The sequence below is a fragment of the Misgurnus anguillicaudatus genome, chromosome 17 (assembly GCF_027580225.2).
Source record: "Misgurnus anguillicaudatus chromosome 17, ASM2758022v2, whole genome shotgun sequence".
Taxonomy (NCBI): domain Eukaryota; kingdom Metazoa; phylum Chordata; class Actinopteri; order Cypriniformes; family Cobitidae; genus Misgurnus; species Misgurnus anguillicaudatus.
This window is the reverse complement of record NC_073353.2, coordinates 16098724-16119765: the sequence shown is the minus strand read 5'-3', so window position 1 is coordinate 16119765 and position 21042 is coordinate 16098724. Positions and strand designations below refer to the sequence as shown.

Below are 21042 nucleotides of genomic sequence, written 5' to 3'. Positions count from 1 at the left end.
TTGTTCCTTGTGATAGTGATACATACCAAGTGTAAAAACAAACAAAACAACACTTCATTCAGCACATACTCTATAGGTGTTAGGGTGGTTGTAGCATAGATGTCTCTCTATTTGAAATGTGTGAATAAGCTGTGTTCTAACATAAGAAAAGATACAATTAACAGCCAACAGTATTGAGCAACCATTGTAAGCCATCACCAGGTTTGTTGTTTTGGCAGAGTTTTAATGATCATCCATATTTAAGTTTCATTAGCTTTATTAAGATACATGCACAACATACAGCAAATATGTACACAAAACATAAAAAATCAGAACAAAATAGCTTCTTCTGGCAGATGTCAGTATTTAGTGTGACATCTCTTGGCACTAAGCCCATCTTGAGCTCTTTTGAGGAGACTGAAGTCCTGAAGTCATTAGATTAGAATAGGATTTCATTTCATTTAAGGTTTAACAGAGCCTGCAGGTTCCTGCTAGTGCTCAAGTGTAAGAGAAAGTCACACTAAATACTTGACACTTCAGCTTTTATTTTATTCATTTTTAATTGCTGCATACAAATTTCCTGTATTTTTTGTCTGCATTCTAATAAAGAGAGATAAATAATTATATACTGTATTATCAATATACCATTGCAAATACAACAAATGTAATGGAAGCATGGGCATAAGATCTTTACACATAAAATTAAACATTAAAAATTAATTACATTAAGAACATCCTCACTATTATTACTATACAAAAATGAATCATGAAGTCTAAATAGAGATTATATATAACTGGAGACAAAAGTTTTAAACTATTTAAATGGTTGGTGAAATGGTAGCGTTATTGTGCTTTTCATTCAGAAAATATTCAGCTCCCCAGTTCACTTGTACAAAGGCGAGAAATATCAATCAATATTTATTCAATGATAATTGAAAAAACGTACAACTGGCAATCCCCCCATTGTTTAAACCAAATCTAGACCCCTGTTCACCAACATATGCTCGAAGAAAATTGTGAAGCAATCATTTTGTCTTCATAGTTTAATTTCCACACCTTGCTTGGACACAGTTCAAACAGGGTGAACACAGAGGTTTAGCAGCGTTTAATTAAAGGACATCAAATTTATTTGAGTTGCAGCTTGGCACCAATAGCAATTAACCTCACCCTCCAGCAAAGCACCTCACACACCCTTTACCTCACACACCAGCTATTCTACCCAGATAAAGCCAAATTAATTAAAAAGTTTCTTTTCAAAGCAATGCAAAGCCATTTAACTAATTAAACAAGTAGGTTTTAATTTAAAGGGACACTCCACTTTTTTTGAAACATTTGATTTTTACCGTTTTGGAATACATTCAGCTGATCTCCAGGTCTGGCGGTACCAAGTTTTAAAAAGGAAAAATAACGAAACTCTTTGGTACTCTTTTCTATTTGGTAATTTTTTGCGCAATGCTAACGGTCTAATCAGATTCAATGGATTATGCTAAGCTATGCTAAAAGTGCTAGCGCCAGACCCGGAGATCGGATGAAATAAATAAAATAAAAAACACTAGCTGACATATTTTAAGCTGTCTTAGTTAGGCATTCACAAATCTGGCACATCAGTCTGTGTCTGTCTTAGAAATCAAACCTATGTCTTTGACATTGTTAGCGTCATGCTCTTCCTGTTGAGATGTATGGGTAACATTTGAAAACTCTGCTTTTCTCCAAGTATCTTTTATCCTGTAGATAAAAGAAAACTGCTGGTGTTTGATTCACTCTGCTGTTAAAATCAAATGCATTCAATGAAACAGCAGTGGGGCATGAGATGGAGTAATTATTAGTGAAAATACCGCTCAAAGAAAAAGAAAAGGAAGAAGTGAAAAGAAGTTGATAAAGAAAACTTTTTATTAAGACCACTGTATTTGGCAAGTTGGCCATCTTACAGATGGCTGTGTATTTGTTTGATATGCTCTTTCCATTTCTGGATAGGAGGGCTGCCACAAGCCACGAGTTTTCTCAACAGACGACTGGGTTCCAGATGAGGCACATCAGGATGGACATGATGGTAATGCTCTAACCTCTCGAGTACTCTTTCCAGGCCCACCATGCTGGCATAGAACATAGGCCCACCTCTGTGCCTCGGAAAACCATAACCAAACAGGTAAATTACATCAATATCCTCTGGCTGAGCAGCGATGCCATCCTCCAGGATACGGAAGCCCTCATTGGCCAGGGAGAAAATGCATCGCTCGATTATTTCCTGACCCGAGATATTGCGAGGTTGGATGCCGTACCTACTCCTGTATGTCTCAAGAAGATTCTGGATCAGCGGGTCAGGCTTTGCATCTGTACCCCCAGGTTTGTCATAAACATACCAGCCACACCCTGTCTTTTGGCCCAGCCTGCCTTGCTCACAGAGCATGTCTGGAATTGGGCTGTATCTAGACCCCTTGCGCCTACGTGGAGGATCCTTTGAGTCAACCTTAGGCCCAGTCAACCCGGCTTCCTTTCTGATTCTCCAACCGACATCAAGGCCTGCGAGGTCAGACACCCTGAAGACACCCATGGCAAAACCAAACTCTTCAAGAACCTTATCTATCTGTTCAGGTGTGGCCCCTTCCTCCAGCATAAAGTTGGCTTGATCTGTGTAAGGCTTTAGCATGCGGTTTCCAACAAATCCATGGCAGTTTCCAACGGCAACACTAACCTTTCCTATTCTCTTACCAAGGCTCATCGCAGTGGCAATGGATTCACTTGAAGAACGTGGCCCATATACGACCTCCAGGAGCTTCATCACATGTGCAGGTGAAAAGAAGTGCATCCCAGCTACCATGTGAGGTCTGTCGGTCACACCAGCTAATGCATCTACATCCAACCCGGAGGTGTTGGTGTAGAGAAAAGTGCCTGGTCTACACACTTTCGAAAGGTCTTCGAAAACACGCTTCTTAAGTGCCATATCTTCAAAGACCGCTTCAATAACAATGTCCACATCCTTCAGGTCCTGTAAGCTGAGTGTGAATCGGAGAAGGTTAAGGGAGGCGGTTACTCCTCGTCTTTTAGCGTCTCTCTCCAGCATACCAATCACCATCTGCCTGCCAGTGTCCAAGAGTTTATTTTCTGACTCTACAGCTATGACAGAAATCCCTACACGTGCAAGAGAGACAACAATGCCCCTTCCCATAGTGCCCAGACCTAAAAAAAAACAAATAAATGGGCAGCATTTAATAAAAACAAAAGTACTAATAAAAAAATATAGACACAATTAAAACTGTCAGCTGGTGCAATGGAACAGATCATAAAAATACCAGCTTCCTTTTAGTATGATATGAACATGTCTGTTTATCAGAGAAAAATGCTTTACATAATGTAACCATAGCAACAACTTAAAAGTGAGCAAAGGGCTGTCAAAAATAATACTATTGGGACAAAATAAAGAGAAAGTTACATTAAATTATCAAGGAAATGTCTAATTTATTTGTCCTTTTTTTGCATAGGAATATTGAAGGAATACGCTACCATAAAATAAAACGTATCCCATAATTATCCATATGGGTATTATTGTAAGCCTATAAATTATCACTGCAAGTTAAAATATGGTAGGACATCCATAGCATCAATTCTCAATGGTTCTGCAGATTTCTTGCAGTTGTCAAATGCATCAGGAGACGTGCGAGAACCAATGAGATTCGATGTTAGTAAAGTGTATAGACACTGGAGTCATCTGAATTACTTTGATGGATGTATGTCCATGGCTGGGAATGGCAGAAAATCACTGGGGGGACTTTAGTTTGGAAAATCGGGAGGGGGAATGTTGGATGACTTGTAAGATGGGTTTGAAATAACTAAAAGCATTACAATTTTTATGTTTTCTTGACTATTTAAGTCACACAATAAAAAAAATTGTAGCATGTAAAAATTTGGATGTTTTAATTCCACCATTTCAAAAATTCTAACCAGTTTGAGGTGGAACTCCTCGAAATTCACTCCCGGACTCTGCCCCGCCTCGCCCCCTCCAGCCCTGTGTATGTAATTACTGAAGCTTCAAAACATTGACCACTTTTAAATGGCATTAAAAAGCTAGGAAGAGTCAGGATACTTAATGAAGTTTATTAAACTAGTTTGGGAGGAGCACGGTCATGTAATCCAACCAATCAGCGCAAAGAGGTGTCTATAAATAGCTGTCCCTCACCTCGTTAATATTTAATATATATTATTTACTTTAATATTTAGTTTAAAATTTTTATGTTTTTCATAATTTATTTTATTTGGATCGTATATAGACTACCGGCACATCCGGGAACTTGACTGTCAATTTTGTAACCCCCTTTTTTGGGGGAAAACAAACTAGACTTCTCATAGACTTCCATACAAAATAGCGGAACAAAGCAACGTTCGTACACAGCCGAGAGGTGTAAATAACTTAAAAAATCACTCAGATTAAACATGTAGAGTAATTTTCTGTCCACCCTGCCTGCCATAGAGCGCGAAAGAAACATTAACACATTTAATTTGGTAAATTTCAAAACATGTCCCTTTCATTCTCACAGCGTCAAATTTGAGTAACAACGCTCCCTATTGGCCAGAGTTGTCTTACCCGGACATTTACTTTTACCTCATTGAGTCAACAGGGAAGCCAGTTAATGATATTACTTCGAATTTGAATACTTCGTATTTATATATTATGTCTTTATATTTAAAGTACTGAGTGCACTTTTCCATCCAGCCATACATCTAACTGGCTTAGCGATATTTCCAGCTATCACTGCGTTGTTACACAAATTTGACGCTGGGAGAATGAAAGGGACATGTTTTTAAATTGACCAAATTAAATCTGTTGATGTATCTTTCGCGCTCTATGACAGGCATGTTGGACATTGACATGTGTAATATGAGTGATTTCTTAAGTTATTTACGCCTGCCGGCTGTGTACGAACGTTCCTTTGTTCCGCTATTTTGTATGGAAGTCTATGGGAAGTCTACTTTGTTTTCCCCCAAAGGGGGGGTGAACTTGTTCAGAGACATTCCATGACATTGCGCCAGTTGTGCGTATAATTTACCCTTATATTTTAGTTTTATCTTATAAATGTTTTGCACAGTCTAGAGCTGATCAAATTTTATTTCACCGCAAGTTGTAAAAATAACTTGTAAGAAAATAATGGGATTCCAGTGAACTTTTCCGTTAACATCCCTAGGCGTCGTTCACATGCATTAAGATGTTGTACCTATGACAGCTGCACTCCGGATCTCTCTGGGCTTGCTGTTGTTCCATTGCGCTCCACTAGGCAGAGTCCATTTCCCAGCGGTCCTCTGAGCAAAGAAGCAGTACTGTGAAGCCCGGGCCTGGCCGGAGTTAAAGAGAGTGGCAAACAGTTCACTCTCTCGCTTCATACCCTGACTGTAAGGCAAAGTTGCAGCTGCCCGCACTCCTTGAATACATGCCAACGGTGCCATGACCCCCCGAGCCTTCTTTTGAACCTGCATGGTTACTGCTTCAAAGACGGCATCCAGGTTCGGAGGACAGGGCGTGGTGAGCGTACTCAGTCTTCGGGAAGATAGCGGCTTGCCTGTAAAAGAACCCAAAAGATTCAAAAGGATATGATGTCTAAATCTATGCAAGATGAAAGGTATTGTAATGAACAAGAGCCTGATCGGACTGACGGATTTACATAGAAACTCCTAGACCTAAAATATGATTACCCGGAATCGTTAAACTTTTACACAAGAATTCACAGAGTGATGAAATGTAGTTGAATAATCCAAAAATCATGGTAATCCGTATCGCTAAAATAAGTTAGCTTTCAAAAACTCTCAAATTCAGTGTGGCTGACACAATTACTTGAAAAACGTGTCTGCGTCTCTGACATACAGTCATTTTACACTTATTCCCACAGGCGCACAGAAATCCACACTCAGCAAACTAACACACACATATAAAGCATCCCATCACAATGTAATTTCATAGTAATTTATCAGAGGTTCCTGCCTCGGTGAATGAATTGCACAGGGCAGGGTTTGATTCACTATGCCTTCTAACTGCATTAGATTCATCTCTCTCTCTCTGGAATCTGGGTCACTGTGATGTATCTTAAAGGGCCAGCATGACGGAAAGTCCATTAGTACTATCTACTTTATGCATTATTATTCTTTTACTTTATTAATTATTCATAGTGTTTTGACTGAAATTAGCACTTTAAAACAATGCTTACATACTTAATTCATTCTCTAAAAAATCAAAGTAGGTTTCACTACACATACATAACCTGTGAAATAAATCTCTAAATATTTTCATCACAGAAAAGCTCTTTGGAAAAGTAATACATTTTCTGAGTAAGACATCAAAGCGTAATGGAAACCTTGAGCTGGATGTCTAGTTTACTATGTGTGGTATAATGGACTATACAGATGTATCAGTGCTTAATCTGTGATTCTGTGGGCAGGAGTTGAATCTAATGCTGAGATTTATTGTAAGTAGGACTGGGTCAGATCCTGTTAGGGGCTTGTGGCAGATGTTTCTGCGATTGGGAAACCTGATAAATCTCTTGAACCGCGAGAGCTGAGATCAAGACTCTGCAGAGAGTGTTGTGAGAGTTTGAGGTTAGCACTATTGATTACTTCTCACACACCTTTCACCTAAGTAAAGTAATGAAAAGAACAAAATCAACATGAAACATGGACTAAATTTGTTCAATAGATCGCAAGATTGATCACCTACTCAGCAACCTTGCTATGGCAATTATTTTTCTCATTCAATTAACTTTCAGTTTTCTGAAATGAAAAGCTTTAATCCAAAAAGCAAATCAACACTGCAAACTTTGATTTAAATGGTTGAAAGTATTTGAAAAGTGTGAAAACAAAGGATCAAACAAACAAAAACTTTTTTTAGAAACCTTTCAAAAAGTGATCTTAAAAGTTAAAAGTGATAGTACAAAAATATGATGCAAATTGATGATTACAAAGTTATTAGTCAGTAATTGAAATGCCTTATTTACACAAATATCACTTTAGTAATTTCATTGGTATTTAACCAAAACGTCTCTAAATAAAGGTAAAAGGCTAAAAAAGATGGTAAACATCCTATTATATTCAGTAAACCTACTTTAACCAGGTAAAAAACTCTTTTTGACGTACACGTGCTGTCATTTATCCAATTATTTTTCCGTGTACTTAAGACTTGAAAAATCATTGTGGCATATAACAGATTCTGCCAACAAATTGTATTTTTTGAATGGGATTAAGCAGATTTGAAGTGAAAGTATTTGATAATACATGCCACGTGCATTCGGTCAATGTCATTAGCTCATTTTGATGGAGGTGACGCTTAATGGCTTTTGCATCTCCTCAAATATAACTACTATTAATTATTATACAGTAGGTACAAAAACAAACCAAAAACATTTCAGTAAATTACTTTGCTTATTATTTTAACCATCATTCCAGCATCTATGGCTATATGGAACCAGTTAATCAATAAGAACCAGTTAATCACAGTTCGGCGGCGTCCGAAATAGCCTACTTCTATACTATATAATAAACGCAGTGGGCGAGGCGAGTAGTATGTCCTAATTCATACTATTTCAAAAACAGTAGGCGAAGAGTAGACGGATAACCTCCTACTTCCGGCAAGATCACAAAGTGTTCATTCGATGGACCCTTTACTATTCTGTGAGCCCTTGGGAGAGAGATAATCCAAAAAATGGGGTAACAAGGAAATGCAGAATGTCTAAAAGCGGTAACGCAGCTCTATTCCAATCCAAATACATATATTAAACAGCTGTCCCTCCCTTGCGCTTGTTTAACATTATTCCAGTTAACAGCTAACTTGTTATGACGACGTATGTCACGTGTTGTATCAACATGGTGGATGTAGTACGTCCAAATTCATACATACTATCCATATTCATACTATATAGTACCTACTGTTTTAACGTTTGATGAGTAGGTACTTCATATAATTCAGTACATAGTGTCACAGTATGCGATCTCAGACGCAGCCTTAGTCTACAGAAGTTAATCTATACACAAAATGGGAAGAACAATTTGGCATCTAAAATTCACCTAACGTATATCTTCAGAGTGTGGGAGAAAACCGGAGTATCTGGAGTATATATATATATATACAGTTGTGTTCATAATTATTCAACCCCAACTGAAATTGATTGTTTTGGCCGGTTTGACATTGACTTTGTTCATTCAGTCATCCTGCTTACAATTACATCAAAGAGGCATGTGTAGGTCAGACAAATATAACATAACATTTATAATGAAATAACCACAAATGTCTTTTCTGTGCTCACATCATTTTCAGTTTTATTCAACCCCCAAGTGACATTCAATCTTAGTACTCAGTACAACATCCTTTTACAGTTAAAACAGCTTTTAAACGTGAAGCATAGCTTGACACAAGTGTCTTGCAGCGATCTATGGGTATCTTCGCCCATTCATCATGGGCAAAAGCCTCCAGTTCAGTCACATTCTTAGGCTTGCGCACGGCAACTGCTTTCTTTAAGTCCCACCAGAGGTTCTCAATCGGATTTAAGTCTGGTGACTGCGATGGCCACTTCAAAATGTTCCAGCCTTTTTTCTGCAACCATGCTCTAGTGGATTTGGGGGTATGCTTGGGATCATTGTCCTGTTGAAAGGTCCAACGTCTCCCAAGCCTCAGGTTTGTGACGGACTGCAACACATTGTCATCCAATATCTCCTGGTACTGAAGAGAATTCATGGTACCTTGCACACGCTGAAGTTTCCCTGTACCTGCAGAAGCAAAACAGCCCCAAAGCATGATTGACCCCCCCACCATGCTTCACAGTAGGCAAGGTGTTCTTTTCTTCATAGGCCTTGTTTTTCCTCCTCCAAACATAGCGTTGATCCATGGGCCCAAACAGTTCTAATTTTGTTTCATCAGTCCACAGAACACTATCCCAAAACTTCTGTGGTTTGTCCACATGACTTTTGGCATACTGCAGTCGACTCTTCTTATTCTTTGGAGACAGCAAGGGGGTGCGCCTGGGAGTTTTGGCATGGAGGCCTTCAGTACGCAGGGTGCGCCGTATTGAGCAGAAACTTCAGTACCCACATCTGACAAATCTTTTTTCAGTTCCTCAGCAGTCACACTGGGACTTTTTTCCACTCTACGCTTCAGATAGCGCACAGCAGTCGCAGTTAGCATCTTTTTTCTGCCACGACCAGGAAGCGTTTCAACAGTGCCCTTTGCCTTGAATTTGTGAATGATGCTTCCTATGGTGTCTCTTGGTATGTTAAACATCTTTGCAATCTTTTTATAGCCATTGCCCTTCCTGTGAAGATTAATCACCTCTTCTCTTGTCTTCCTGGACCATTCTTTTGACTTCACCATGTTTGTAACCACACCAGTAAATGTTTAGAAGGAGTTGAGTATCACAGTCATTTTAAAGCTGCCTAATTGGTGCTTATTAGGCTTTATTGCTGTTCCCTGACATCCACAGGTGTTTTCAATACCTGATTGAAAACACTTCAATGAACCTCTGTTCTTCAAAGTGGTAGTTCTTTAAGGGGTTGAATAATTGTGTCAATGAAGAATTCACAAAAGAAACATTTACTACTATATTACAAAACCAATTAATGTCATTTTAGTTGCATATGGTTCTTTAAGAAGTCATTGTAGGATTTCATTCTGAATACAATTACAAATGTACACTAAATTCCCTAAAACCCTTAACAGCATTGGGGGGTTGAATAATTTTGAACACAACTGTATATATATATATATATACATACACACTCACCTAAAGGATTATTAGGAACACCATACTAATACTGTGTTTGACCCCCTTTCGCCTTCAGAATTGTCTTAATTCTACGTGGCATTGATTCAACAAGGTGATGAAAGCATTCTTTAGAAATGTTGGTCCATATTAGTAGGATAGCATCTTGCAGTTGAGGGAGATTTGTGGGATGCACATCCAGGACACGAAGCACCCGTTCCACCACATCCCAAAGATGCTCTATTGGGTTGATATCTGGTGACTGTGGGGGCCATTTTAGTACAGTGAACTCATTGTCATGTTCAAGATTGTCATGTCCAATTTGAAATGATTCGAGCTTTGTGACATGGTGCATTATCCTGCTTCATAAAGGGATGGACATGGTCAGAAACAATGCTCAGGTAGGCCGTGGCATTTAAACGATTCCCAATTGACACTAAGGGGCCTAAAGTGTGCCAAGAAAACATCTCCCACACCATTACACCACCACCACCAGCCTGCACAGTGGTAACAAGGCATCATGCATCCATTTTCTCATTCTGTTTACGCCAAATTCTGACTCTACCATCTGAATGTCTCAACAGAAATCGAGACAGGATTCATAGTTCTTCAATGGGCATTTGGTTTTAAACCTTCGTTTTCCAAAATTTATGTTTCTACAGAAGCATACAATATGCCATTGCTTAACAATCACGAAGCTCATTGTAAATCCTGTGTTGTTTATAATGGTATGTGGCTAGTGCTCAACCCCAGTAAATCAAAATCAGTAAAGAAAAACAAAGGCTTTTCTCTATATGGTCAAAGTTTAGGCAGAATGAACTTGTTTACTGTATATGTCCTCAGAGATTTGACTGCTACAATAGACATTTGACATAAGTGACTGAACCAGTCATATTTGTCCACCCTATACCTGAACCATGCCTGCTCTGCAATTCCATTTAGTTGCCAGGATTTGGCCAGGCTGATCTTTGCTCAGCGTGTGATTACATTGAGCGCATTAGCTGCGTGGCCAATCTTTAATCTCCCTCTAAAGCTCATCCTGACTCTATATGAACCCTGATCTCTCTGTAAGAGTGTCACTCACAACATTCACATTATGAGGGTTCTGACTCCTTCAGTTTCAGCAAGAATTTTACCTCATTGAGTCAATATTGTTTTCGGCTGTACTCATTCTAATCTTTTACTTTCCCTCAATGGAGACTCCCTCAAATGCTTCCTCTGCACTTCTGTAGCAGTCAATGAACAGTTGCGCTTACCGTAGATCTAGTAAAGTTTGATCACTTGACAGAAACACTTCAGAGAGCCTGGTTTTAATAACTCTTATGCAACTTTTTATTGCTGTAGGAAAAGTGACTGACCATATAAAAAGGAGTTTTGACTTGACCTGACCCACAAAACCAAGTGTTTTAATACAGATCTTTGTACAAGCAAGAAGTTCCCAAAAAAGCAGCTAAAAGCTTCTAATCCATTATGAGGTGATATAAAAACATCACATCATGAAAGGGAATAAAAGATCAGTACTTCTTAACACATTGAAATTCACTAATATACGTTTTCATATATTTAAATAATTGCTCAGTGATCTAAAGGATCAAAATGAATATTCTAACAATGATTGTTCCTTTAAACCTCTTGAAAATTTGATCAAAAGCACCGAGCAACTCTGAAATTCATTGACAAGGATATGAAACATTCATTTCTTTTAAGAAAGGATTTAGCTGCTATGTTTCCAGACTATAAAAACTCTGCTTCTTGTGCTTTTCATGCCCATCACATACCTACAGTGTTCAGTGCAAACTCCACAGCCATCTTACAAGCATTCTCATCTGTGACCTGATCAACAATGCCCAGCTTCAGAGCTTCCTGGGCAGAGATATGACGACCTGCAACAAGGATGGATAGATGTGAGATGCTTCACATTCATTTTTTGTTTAAAATAATATGACAAGATCCGGCAGAAGTAGAAAACAACTCTGATTGAGTCGTATATGTGTTAATGATATTTTTGTGAAAAGTGTTTCTTATGTTGCTCTAAATTTGTATTCTTCCCAAATTAAAATATATTATATTTTACATCTAAAGTGGAGGGGAAAATTTTAGTAAATAATCAAAATTTTGAGTTTTTTCTTACACAAAGTTTTTCTATTGTATATATTAATCTATAAAAAATATATACTTTTGCAATAGATATTAAATTGATAGGATCAAAACCTCAAAACTTTTATACTGTTAATTTTATTACACATTGGTCAAAATGTGTACACAAAAAATTGCAGGGTTACTTTCAGCGTTAGGTCAAAAAGGGACGAACCCAACCCATTGGGTTGTAATTTAACTGTTAGGTTGTTTCAACCCAAAATGCTGGGTTGTTTAAATGCATTGTTGGGTCAAATACAAACATTTTCTGTTTTTTTCTCTTTTCGACCCAACGCTGGCATGGTATATGATATGAAATTTGAAATTTGTTATTGTTTTTCCTTCTAATATTTAACATGAACTGAAAGGCTAAAATGCAAAGCTAAGTTTTGGTGCTGTTTAATATCACTTATTATTACAGCTCGTTGAAATGCTTGATTCTGATTGGCCACATTTACAGATTTGTTATTACCAGATAACAACTGCTCAAAACTAATAACACACGGTAACCCTGAGGCTGCAAATCATTTTGACAGGTACAGTTTTAATACACAAAAATGAAATATAAATATGTATTTTAAAAACATGTATGACATTATGGGGTGGTTTTCCAGACAGGAATTGGCTTAAAACAGGACTAGGCCTTAGTTAAATTTGTAAATATAACTAGTTTTAACAAATATGCCTTACTAAAAACATTACTTGTGCGCATTTTGAGGCCAAACAAAGGGCACTGATGTATTTAAGATATGTCAGTGCAAGTTGTTTTCAGTTTGGACAGCTCTTACATTTATTGTAGTCTAGAACTAGTCTAATCCCTGTCTGGGAAACCACCCCAAGATTTACAAATTATTAATATATTATAATGTGTTCGTGACATGAACATCTTGTCTTAAAACCAAAAGTAAATGGTTTTCCTTGCATTCACTAAAAATAAGCAAATAAAATATTTCAAATCAATATTTTATGTTCCTTACCCTACTTATGAGGTAAACAGCTGTGTACAGGCAGCCGATTGTTATTGCGAAATAAGCCCCTTCAGTGTGATACAAGACCCTTCGCTTCGCATCGGGTCCTGATCACACTGTTGGGGCTTATTTCTGCGATAACAACCGGTTGCCTATATTTTATCCCTTACTTATATATATATATTAATAAATCCTGTTCTACTTTTATTACATCCCAGCTTTTGCTGCCCTTTTTGGAACTTGACAAACATGGTCATTACAGGTGTTGTACAAAAATTAAAATAAACATCCTTCTGTGTTTTACTAAAATGATCACAGCAAATGTGTTAGAAACAACATTTACAATCACAACAGCATGTATATTTTAGCCTTGATCATCAATCAGATTCAATGTACAATGCTGACCCCTGGTGGAACAAAACAACTGTATTATTTTATTTTACTAAAAACAAAATATTGCCTTGGATAAACAAATATGTGTAGAGGAAAAGTGTGGGTGTGACCACAGGTTTAAGTGTATGACTATGACTTACCAGTGGTAATCAATTCTAAAGCAGCAGGAATGCCAATAAGCCTGGGAAGACGCTGTGTTCCTCCAGCAGCTGGCATAAGACCCAAAGTCACCTCTGGAAGTCCAAGTCGTGCCTGGAAAACATAGTACCTGCTGTACTAAATGCATTAACTAAAAAACAACAACATTGCCTTATTCTCCTAACCATTAAACCATGGTATCAAAATTTAAGCTATTAACTAGACACTTTGTGTTAGCACTCTGACAGTAGTGCACAAAGTTAAAAACAAAACACAGCAATTCAAGGATGGTTTACCTTAGAGTGTGCAATACGGTAGTGACAGGCGAGAGCTAATTCTAAACCTCCACCTAAAGCAACCCCTTCTATGGCTGCAACTACAGGCTTCTCTCCTGCCTCTATGCCATCCAGCAACGCTATTAAGGAAGGTCCTCTTAAAGGCCCAGCAAACTCACGGATGTCTGCACCTGGGAAAAATGTATTATCAAATCCTAAGTGGACTATTTATTAAACTTAATGTCAGAAAATTATATTTGGCCAAGATCTTGCCAAATATTAAGCCAAAATCCCCTATATTTAGTACATGCATTAATGCATTACATATTTTTAACTTGAAAATGCATTTGTAGGTGGGCGTTTGTCTTTCATTATCTTACCTCCACAGAATTTTTCATTCTCTCCACATAATACCACAGCCGTCACCTTTGGGTCACCCAACGCACGCTTAATAGTCTCTGTGATGCCATTACGCACTGCAGCACTAAGGGGAGGTTAAGGTCATGCATCTGTCATCAGATCACTGTTTTAAATACTTCATAATAGTTAGTGCACTTAAGACACAGCTCAGTTTATAAAAAAAATATCATGGGAAAAGTTCATTGCATACATTTTAAGCTGTTATTTTAGTTGTGCCCCAGTCAGAACAACAATAAGCACAGATATATTGTTATTATAGCACAACGGTGGTAACAGAAATCAGCAGGATTCACAAAAACAAATGTTGGCAAGCCATGAAAACACAGTAAATGATTAACAAACTAAAGATGTATTGATTAGACAGCACTGGCCTGAAAGACAAAATGACAGTCCACTTTGCCAGAAATGTTCTTATAGCTGGCCTTTACAGAAAGTCACAATGTTGTGTAAATCCTATGCAGATGTGAAATACTGAATGTGGTGACATGTCACATATGATCACGAATAAAAAATGAAATATTCATGATGTTTCCAGGTTTACAGTACCGTACAAGTGCAACAAGTTTTGTGAGAGAAAAAATAAAATAAGTATTGTCACTCACCCCAAGGCATTGACTGGTGGGTTGGTAAGGGTGATCAGTGCTACTGATCGTTTAACAAGCTCATAGCGGGCCATTGCGTTCAGTTGTATTGTGTGTGTCACCTGCAGACTGAAGAACTTTGATACTTGTCGCAAACAAAGTCGGTGCGTCAATTTAGCCACACCCACCTATTGTTTAATATTTGAGTATGTGGTTTATACATCGCATCTGCGCGCCTTTACGGTATATATTAAATGTGATGATAATCGCATAGCTTTATAAAGAAAATAGAATTAGCATTCCTGCTGAAAGAACGCTTCCATTCCCCGGAAAAAATAACAGAAGAATGGGCAAGGCTTGGTTATGAATATTAATCAAGTAGCGTGACGTTTGGTGTGAAAGTTGACGTTGAAGTTTTTTGTTTTGCATTTTTAATTTGTAAATTTAGCTGTTCGCGGTTTTGTTTTTAAAAAGCAGTTTAGTAAAAATACGCATAATGTTATTTTACTAAGAATTTAAAAAGTAATTGGTGGTGGGCGGTAGAAAGCTGCCGAATCAACCGCTGTAAAATTCAAACTCATGAATATTAAGTAGACTGCGTGACTGGTCTATGCGTGACGCGTTTAGAAGGCTTCCAATCAGCGTCTGCACGACCTCATCATTATTCATTAATTCCTCTGTTAACGCAGGGTTTATATTTTCGCTCCCGGAAGTTATTGGACACTGGCAGTTGAATTGGACATGGTGTTTTCTTCGACATGCGCTCGCTGTTTGGGCTGATCGCTGTGGTAGTGACAGCTACTTTATACCTTTACATACTTTCCTCTCATCTGCCCCCTGGACCTCAGGTAACTAAACAGAGCAATGAGGAAAACACGGACAAATCTGTCGATGACAACCAGCAAAGTGAAATGGAGACTGCTGCTCCCTCCAGGTCTGCCTCTTACATGCACGTGTTTTAACTACTGTATGCCTTTTATGGTGAACACGCCATTTACTTGAAACTAAAGTGTCCAACTGAATGCTGTCTATGTTCTTGTTTTCATTTGTCATTTAGCAGTGAAATTATTAGATCTGCTGTGTGTTGCTCATAATGAATAGTGATTTAAAAGTATGATCTATTAACAGTATGAGTACTGAACATTATTTGATCCAGGTTGAAGTTCCCATCAGACCTGGAAGAACTGAAAGAGATTGCCGAGTTGTTGCGGTTTTATAAGACAGAGCACACTGGATATGTTTTGCTACTCTTCTGCAGTGCCTACCTCTACAAGCAGGCTTTTGCCATACCCGGTTCATCATTTTTAGTAAGAACACAGTAACTTATCTATAATAAATTCAAAGAAATTTACTGAAAACTAATGTACATGGTATGTTTGATCAATTTTGTTGTTTTTGTTTGCAGAACATTTTGGCTGGAGCCTTGTTTGGGAGGTGGTATGGTCTTCTGCTGGCCTGTATTCTCACCACAGTTGGTGCTACTATGTGTTTTCTCCTGTCGCAGGCATTTGGCAAGCAACGCATTGTGAGACTTTTCCCTGATAAGGTGGCCATGCTGCAAAAGAAGGTGCGTATGTCTTGGTAGAGAAATAGGCTATCGCCATAAAATGTAGTCATTTACTCAACTTCTTGTTGTTCCACACTCGCATACTATTATTTTTAATACAAATGAAGAGTTTGGTTCCAAAACGCAATAAATCCATTTTGACTAATATTGTTAAAAACGTGTTTTCTATAGCAAGAAAGTGACAAAATGAAAACCACTATTTTCTGTTACAAACTGTCCCATAGCATCTTTAGGTTATAATAACATTAAAAATTCAAATCCATAATTTGATTTTCAAAGATTTATTATACAAATTTCCGCAAAATGCAATAAATCTATTATACATTTTTTTCCAAAATGCTATAAATCTATTGAATCAATATATATAAATGTGTTTTCATCTTTGCCATGTTATATTCATTTAGTTGAACAGTTGTACACACTGATTAAAAAAAATAAACATTAATGGCATTAATCAAAACACTTACTTTGTCATATTAAGAACACTGTCATTGCTGCTGTCATCCTTGTGACGTCGTCGCTGAACTTTTTTGACAGCGATCAGCTGTAAAATGTTTTGGTCCTGCTCGATTTTCGTTGACTTGAGTAAAATTATGGAAAGTTTTTCATAAGATCCTCTAGGGTCAATGTGTTAGCATGACAGAAACTTGATGCTGTCTTGTGAGAACACAGCCGGCATTTTCCATCGCCTGAATGCCCGAGTGGCTTACGTTTCTTCCCCACCACATAAAACCACCACAGGTTTATCGATGCCATCAAAGTATTATTTTGTTTTTGTTTGTTTGTTGATCACGAAGTGCAAAGTAGATGAGTAAAACTAGGAGTCTCTGTATTCAACGCCCCGCCATTGTTGTTTACAATACGTGGAATGGTGCGCTGTGATTTGTTGAGCGGATTTATTGCATTCTGCAGAGAAGGAGGACTGGCGTTTATCGCGTTTTGGGAGAAAAGATGCCAGAATAACACGGCGGATATCGAATTTTGCGTAAAATTATGAATTTACTTTTTAATACTGACCTGATACAATGATTTTGGTGGTAATTCATTTTTTTAAAAAGCCTTTATTGGGTTTTGGAACCAAACTCTTCTAAAACATTATTTTTGAAGAATTAATATGCAAATCTTTATACAAACACAATTCATAGTGTTGTAGCCCAAAAGACACCATATAGGTTAAAGCAGGGGTCTCCAACCTTTTTATGAGCAAGGGCTACCACAATGGATAAAACAATCTGGAGGGCTACTTTTTGATATAGTCTACTTAAAACTTTTTTGTTTTACTTGTTTATTTTATTTTATTTGAGTTGTTTATATGTTTTATATTATTTAAAATTGTAACGTAAACCAAGCCAAGCTAATATAAAAAAATATGCAATGAATAAATATTACAGTTGAGACTATTAATAGAATGTGCTTTGGCGGGCACCTCACAGACTCTGTGCGGGCTACCTGGTGCCCGCGGGCACCACGTTGGTGACCCCTGGGTTAAAGGTTCTTCAAAATGTTTCTTTGTAGCATTTAAGTTTGGGTTAAAATGTGGGTGAGTAAATAATCTATCATTACATTTTAATTTTAAGTAAATTGTTAACAGTGCATTGTTTTTGTAAAATGTCTTTAAGTATGCCTTTCAAATCTTCACTCAGGATCACTGCCTTCAAGAACATATGAACACTTTGAGTTTGTTAAAAAATGCTCATTTACAGTATAAGAAAACATGTAAGAACCACTAAGATGGTTTTGCATCCGAGTTAATCAGATCATTAAATGTTAATAAGTTAAGACTGAAAAAAAATGTTTTCTTTCTTAGGTTGAGGAAAACAGAAGCAGTTTGTTTTTTTTCCTGCTGTTCCTGAGATTCTTTCCCATGAGTCCGAACTGGTTCCTAAACGTGACGTCCCCAATACTGAACATCCCAGTCACTCTCTTCTTCATGGCTGTCTTCATTGGTAAACAAACACGTAGTTAAAAGTCTTAAATGTGCACTCAGTAATCTATTTTCGTCTTTCATGCCTTACGACACGAATGTAGGATTATGCAAAAGGTTTGGTTACCAGGGCCATTCTAGAAATTTTTATTTTTAAGCAAAAGTATCTAACGAAAGGGAGATAAAATAAGCATTATTATGTGATCAACATGGTAGCCCAACTCTATGCAAATACTCTATGTAAAATAAAACTGCTTAAGTTAGGGCACTGATTTGAAACTTGAGAGGTGACGGACGGCTATAAATACTGATGAGGTCTCTTTACGCTGACAAGTTGACCATGCTACTCCTTAACTTACTTAAATGAACGTCATTTCATATCTCCTTGTGAGTGCACATGGTTGTAAACATACTTTTATAAAAGTTCTTTAGAAGTAAATCTTTTATTGTGCATTTTTAAATTATGTTTAAGGGATAGTTCACCCCAAAATGAAAAGTTGTCCATACTTTACTCACTTTAGGATATACACTTTATTTATTTATTTATTAACTTACTTTATAAATAAATAAAGTGTATATCCTAAGTGTATATGACTTTTTTCTTTCAGACAAAAGCAGTTAAGAGTTATATAAAATAGTATCATGCCTCTTTTCAGCGTTTTAATGGCATTGCATAGTGCCCCCTTTTTAAACTCTCCAAAATTGAATTAATCAATCAAAAACTAATCCATGCAGTTATTAAATGTCTTCTAATGTGAACTGATGGGTCTCTGTAAGTTTAGAAATGCATGCATGTTAACGAGAGAGTCAGGATGAAGGCTGACCTCTGACGCAGCGTTACAAAAACCCATAACTCCGACCGTCTGACTGAAGAAAGTCATATACACCTAGGATGGCTCGAGGCGGGTGAGTAAAATATGTGCTAATTATCATTTTGGGGTGAACTATTTAAATTTCTCTTTATATTGACAGAAGCAACATTTTGAACATTGCGTTAACCCATCTGTATTTATCTCAGGGCTGATACCGTACAACTTCATCTGTGTCCAGACGGGTTCAATGCTGTCTGATATTTCTTCTCTGGACGACTTGCTTTCTTGGACTGTAGTGTTGCAGTTGCTTTTGATTGCCTGTGCTGCACTGCTACCCGGAGCTCTCATACGTCACTACAGCAGCAAACATCTCCACCTAGATGGCCTTGAAACAAACGGACTCGGCAAAGACAAGAAGGAAAGATAAGATAAGGGACAATGTGGGATCGTTGTTTTTGGTCACTTGGCTGCTGTTTGCATTTAAGAGCATTAAAATTTGGAGGGATTATTGGAGAATCTCTTTCGTGGACTCTTTTAAAGTTTTTATCAAAAATGGAAGTGTAATTTTTATGTGTCATCTACTCAGGAGGCTACTGTCGTTAAATAGCATATATTTTTGGGAGTTGTGTATATGTAATGTGAAATGTTAATCCAGCCTTTACTGTACAAATCAACAGAGATGTGAAAATATAAACATTATTACGTTTACAAATACTGTTGCACAGTCTTTTGGGAAGCGTGTGTGGTTTTTGTGTTGTAAAATTAGTGGTGTCTTGCAGTGTAGTGTAGATATTTGAAGTATAAATACATACATTACATCTGTACAGACTGTAATATTAATATTACATATTTGGGTGATTCTCACGAAGTCCAGACTTAAAAGCTGTCCAGCATCAGATTTTTTTTAAAAAGCCATTGAAACCAAATTTTTTGCACATATAAGATTAAGGTCTGAACTTACTATAACCATTATTTTTAGAGGATATATAAAATTATTTACATTTTTTAGAATATCATTATCAAAAATTATTAAAACCACAACATGATATTACATTAAATATATGCATTTACAAACTCATGTTTCAGTAATGAGAACTAAAAAGTTGTCTAACTACTATGACAAACAAAATTTAAATTTTTATCTGGAGAGAAAAAATAAGAACCGCTTACCTGGTAGCCATCTTTAGTGTCACAGTCAATTATGTCCAGTCAGATTTTTATTTCAAAATGTTAGTTCCTTGAGGGCTCAAACAATGATTGAAAATTGTTGTGGAGGATGAGAAAATTGGTTTTGGACTCATTTATATTCCTTATTATTGTCTCTACATTTACCAATGATCACCAAATACTACATATTTCTTTACTGTAAATGTTTATAGTATAACATGCACTGAAACTTTTTATTTTTTAATTATAAATATTTCCATGTCAACGAACCCAAATCCAGTCATGGATACATTGCGGTAATGAAAATTTTCCCCTTAAACAAGGAAAAAACAACAAAATTGGTTTGTATGATGTCATTTGAAATCATGTGCAAAATAGTACATGAAGAGATGTTTGTAACTGTATGCTTCTTATTTTGATACTCTTACTTTGTATTTACTTTATTTATCAAAATGTTTCATGACACCTCATAAGTCTAATTTCGCGAGAATCACACATTTGGGTGTTTGGTTACTGTTGGTAAATATGCTTTTACGTAGCCTTAAATTGTGAACCACCTAGCAGATGTCAGAAAATATTTATATTTTATTTGTACATATGGCAAAATGTACATACACAGTAGGGCTGCACGATTATGACAAAAATCACAATTTGAATCGATTATTCACCTTGATTTTACATTTATGTTTTGAAATGTTTTAGAACTTTCTGTGAAGCAGCTTACATGGTAAATTCTAAACATCAAAAACTAAATAATATAATGTAAATCACAAATAATTTTGGAAGTTATGTTGTTAACGAATGGCTAATAGACCCGTCAACTTGTCAATTTTAAAATCTGATTCACCATTGGTGCCCAAACATACTGGCGAAATGCACAGAAATGAGCACAGATGGGCAGTTGTAATTAAGGCTTTTGGCGATTATGTAATTGTTTCACCCGTAATTGTAATC

At 37.0% G+C, this 21042-nt stretch overlaps 2 protein-coding genes across 4 annotated transcripts; one reads left to right on the top strand and one right to left on the bottom strand.

Moving 5' to 3' along the window:
- Positions 1-1851: 1851 nt before the first annotated feature.
- On the bottom strand, positions 1852-16677 carry ehhadh (enoyl-CoA, hydratase/3-hydroxyacyl CoA dehydrogenase). Of its 3 annotated transcripts, none has more exons than XM_055216128.2 (7): positions 16653-16677; positions 13998-14101; positions 13639-13808; positions 13345-13456; positions 11486-11590; positions 5187-5528; positions 1852-3156 (listed from the first exon to the last, which is right to left on the bottom strand). In XM_055216128.2, exons 1-7 carry the CDS (start codon positions 16658-16660, stop codon positions 1904-1906), a joined length of 2094 nt encoding a protein of 697 aa, XP_055072103.2. In that variant the 5' UTR covers positions 16661-16677; the 3' UTR covers positions 1852-1903. The 3 variants fall into 3 exon arrangements, with proteins under 3 accessions (XP_055072103.2, XP_055072102.2, XP_055072104.2); XM_055216127.2 differs by lacking the exon at positions 16653-16677 and adding an exon at positions 14640-14965; XM_055216129.2 differs by lacking the exons at positions 13639-13808; positions 16653-16677 and adding an exon at positions 14640-14965.
- On the top strand, positions 15316-19633 carry tmem41aa (transmembrane protein 41aa). Its single transcript, XM_055216135.2, has 5 exons — positions 15316-15552; positions 15775-15925; positions 16024-16185; positions 17993-18131; positions 19128-19633. The coding sequence occupies exons 1-5, from the start codon at positions 15377-15379 to the stop codon at positions 19346-19348; spliced, it is 849 nt and encodes a 282-aa protein (XP_055072110.1). The 5' UTR covers positions 15316-15376; the 3' UTR covers positions 19349-19633.
- The last annotated feature ends 1409 nt before the right edge of the window (positions 19634-21042 follow it).

Coding starts and splice junctions, on each gene's coding strand:
- ehhadh (XM_055216127.2), bottom strand. CDS start 14,713: ATGGCCCGCTATGAGCTTGTTAAACGATCAGTAGCACTGATCACCCTT. Junction 14,102..14,639: donor CCACCAGTCAATGCCTTGGG/GTGAGTGACAAT, acceptor ACCTCCCCTTAG/TGCTGCAGTGCGTAATGGCA. Junction 3,157..5,186: donor CCGGAGTGCAGCTGTCATAG/GTACAACATCTT, acceptor GTTTTTTTTTAG/GTCTGGGCACTATGGGAAGG.
- tmem41aa (XM_055216135.2), top strand. CDS start 15,377: ATGCGCTCGCTGTTTGGGCTGATCGCTGTGGTAGTGACAGCTACTTTA. Junction 15,553..15,774: donor GAGACTGCTGCTCCCTCCAG/GTCTGCCTCTTA, acceptor TATTTGATCCAG/GTTGAAGTTCCCATCAGACC. Junction 15,926..16,023: donor TACCCGGTTCATCATTTTTA/GTAAGAACACAG, acceptor TTTTGTTTGCAG/AACATTTTGGCTGGAGCCTT.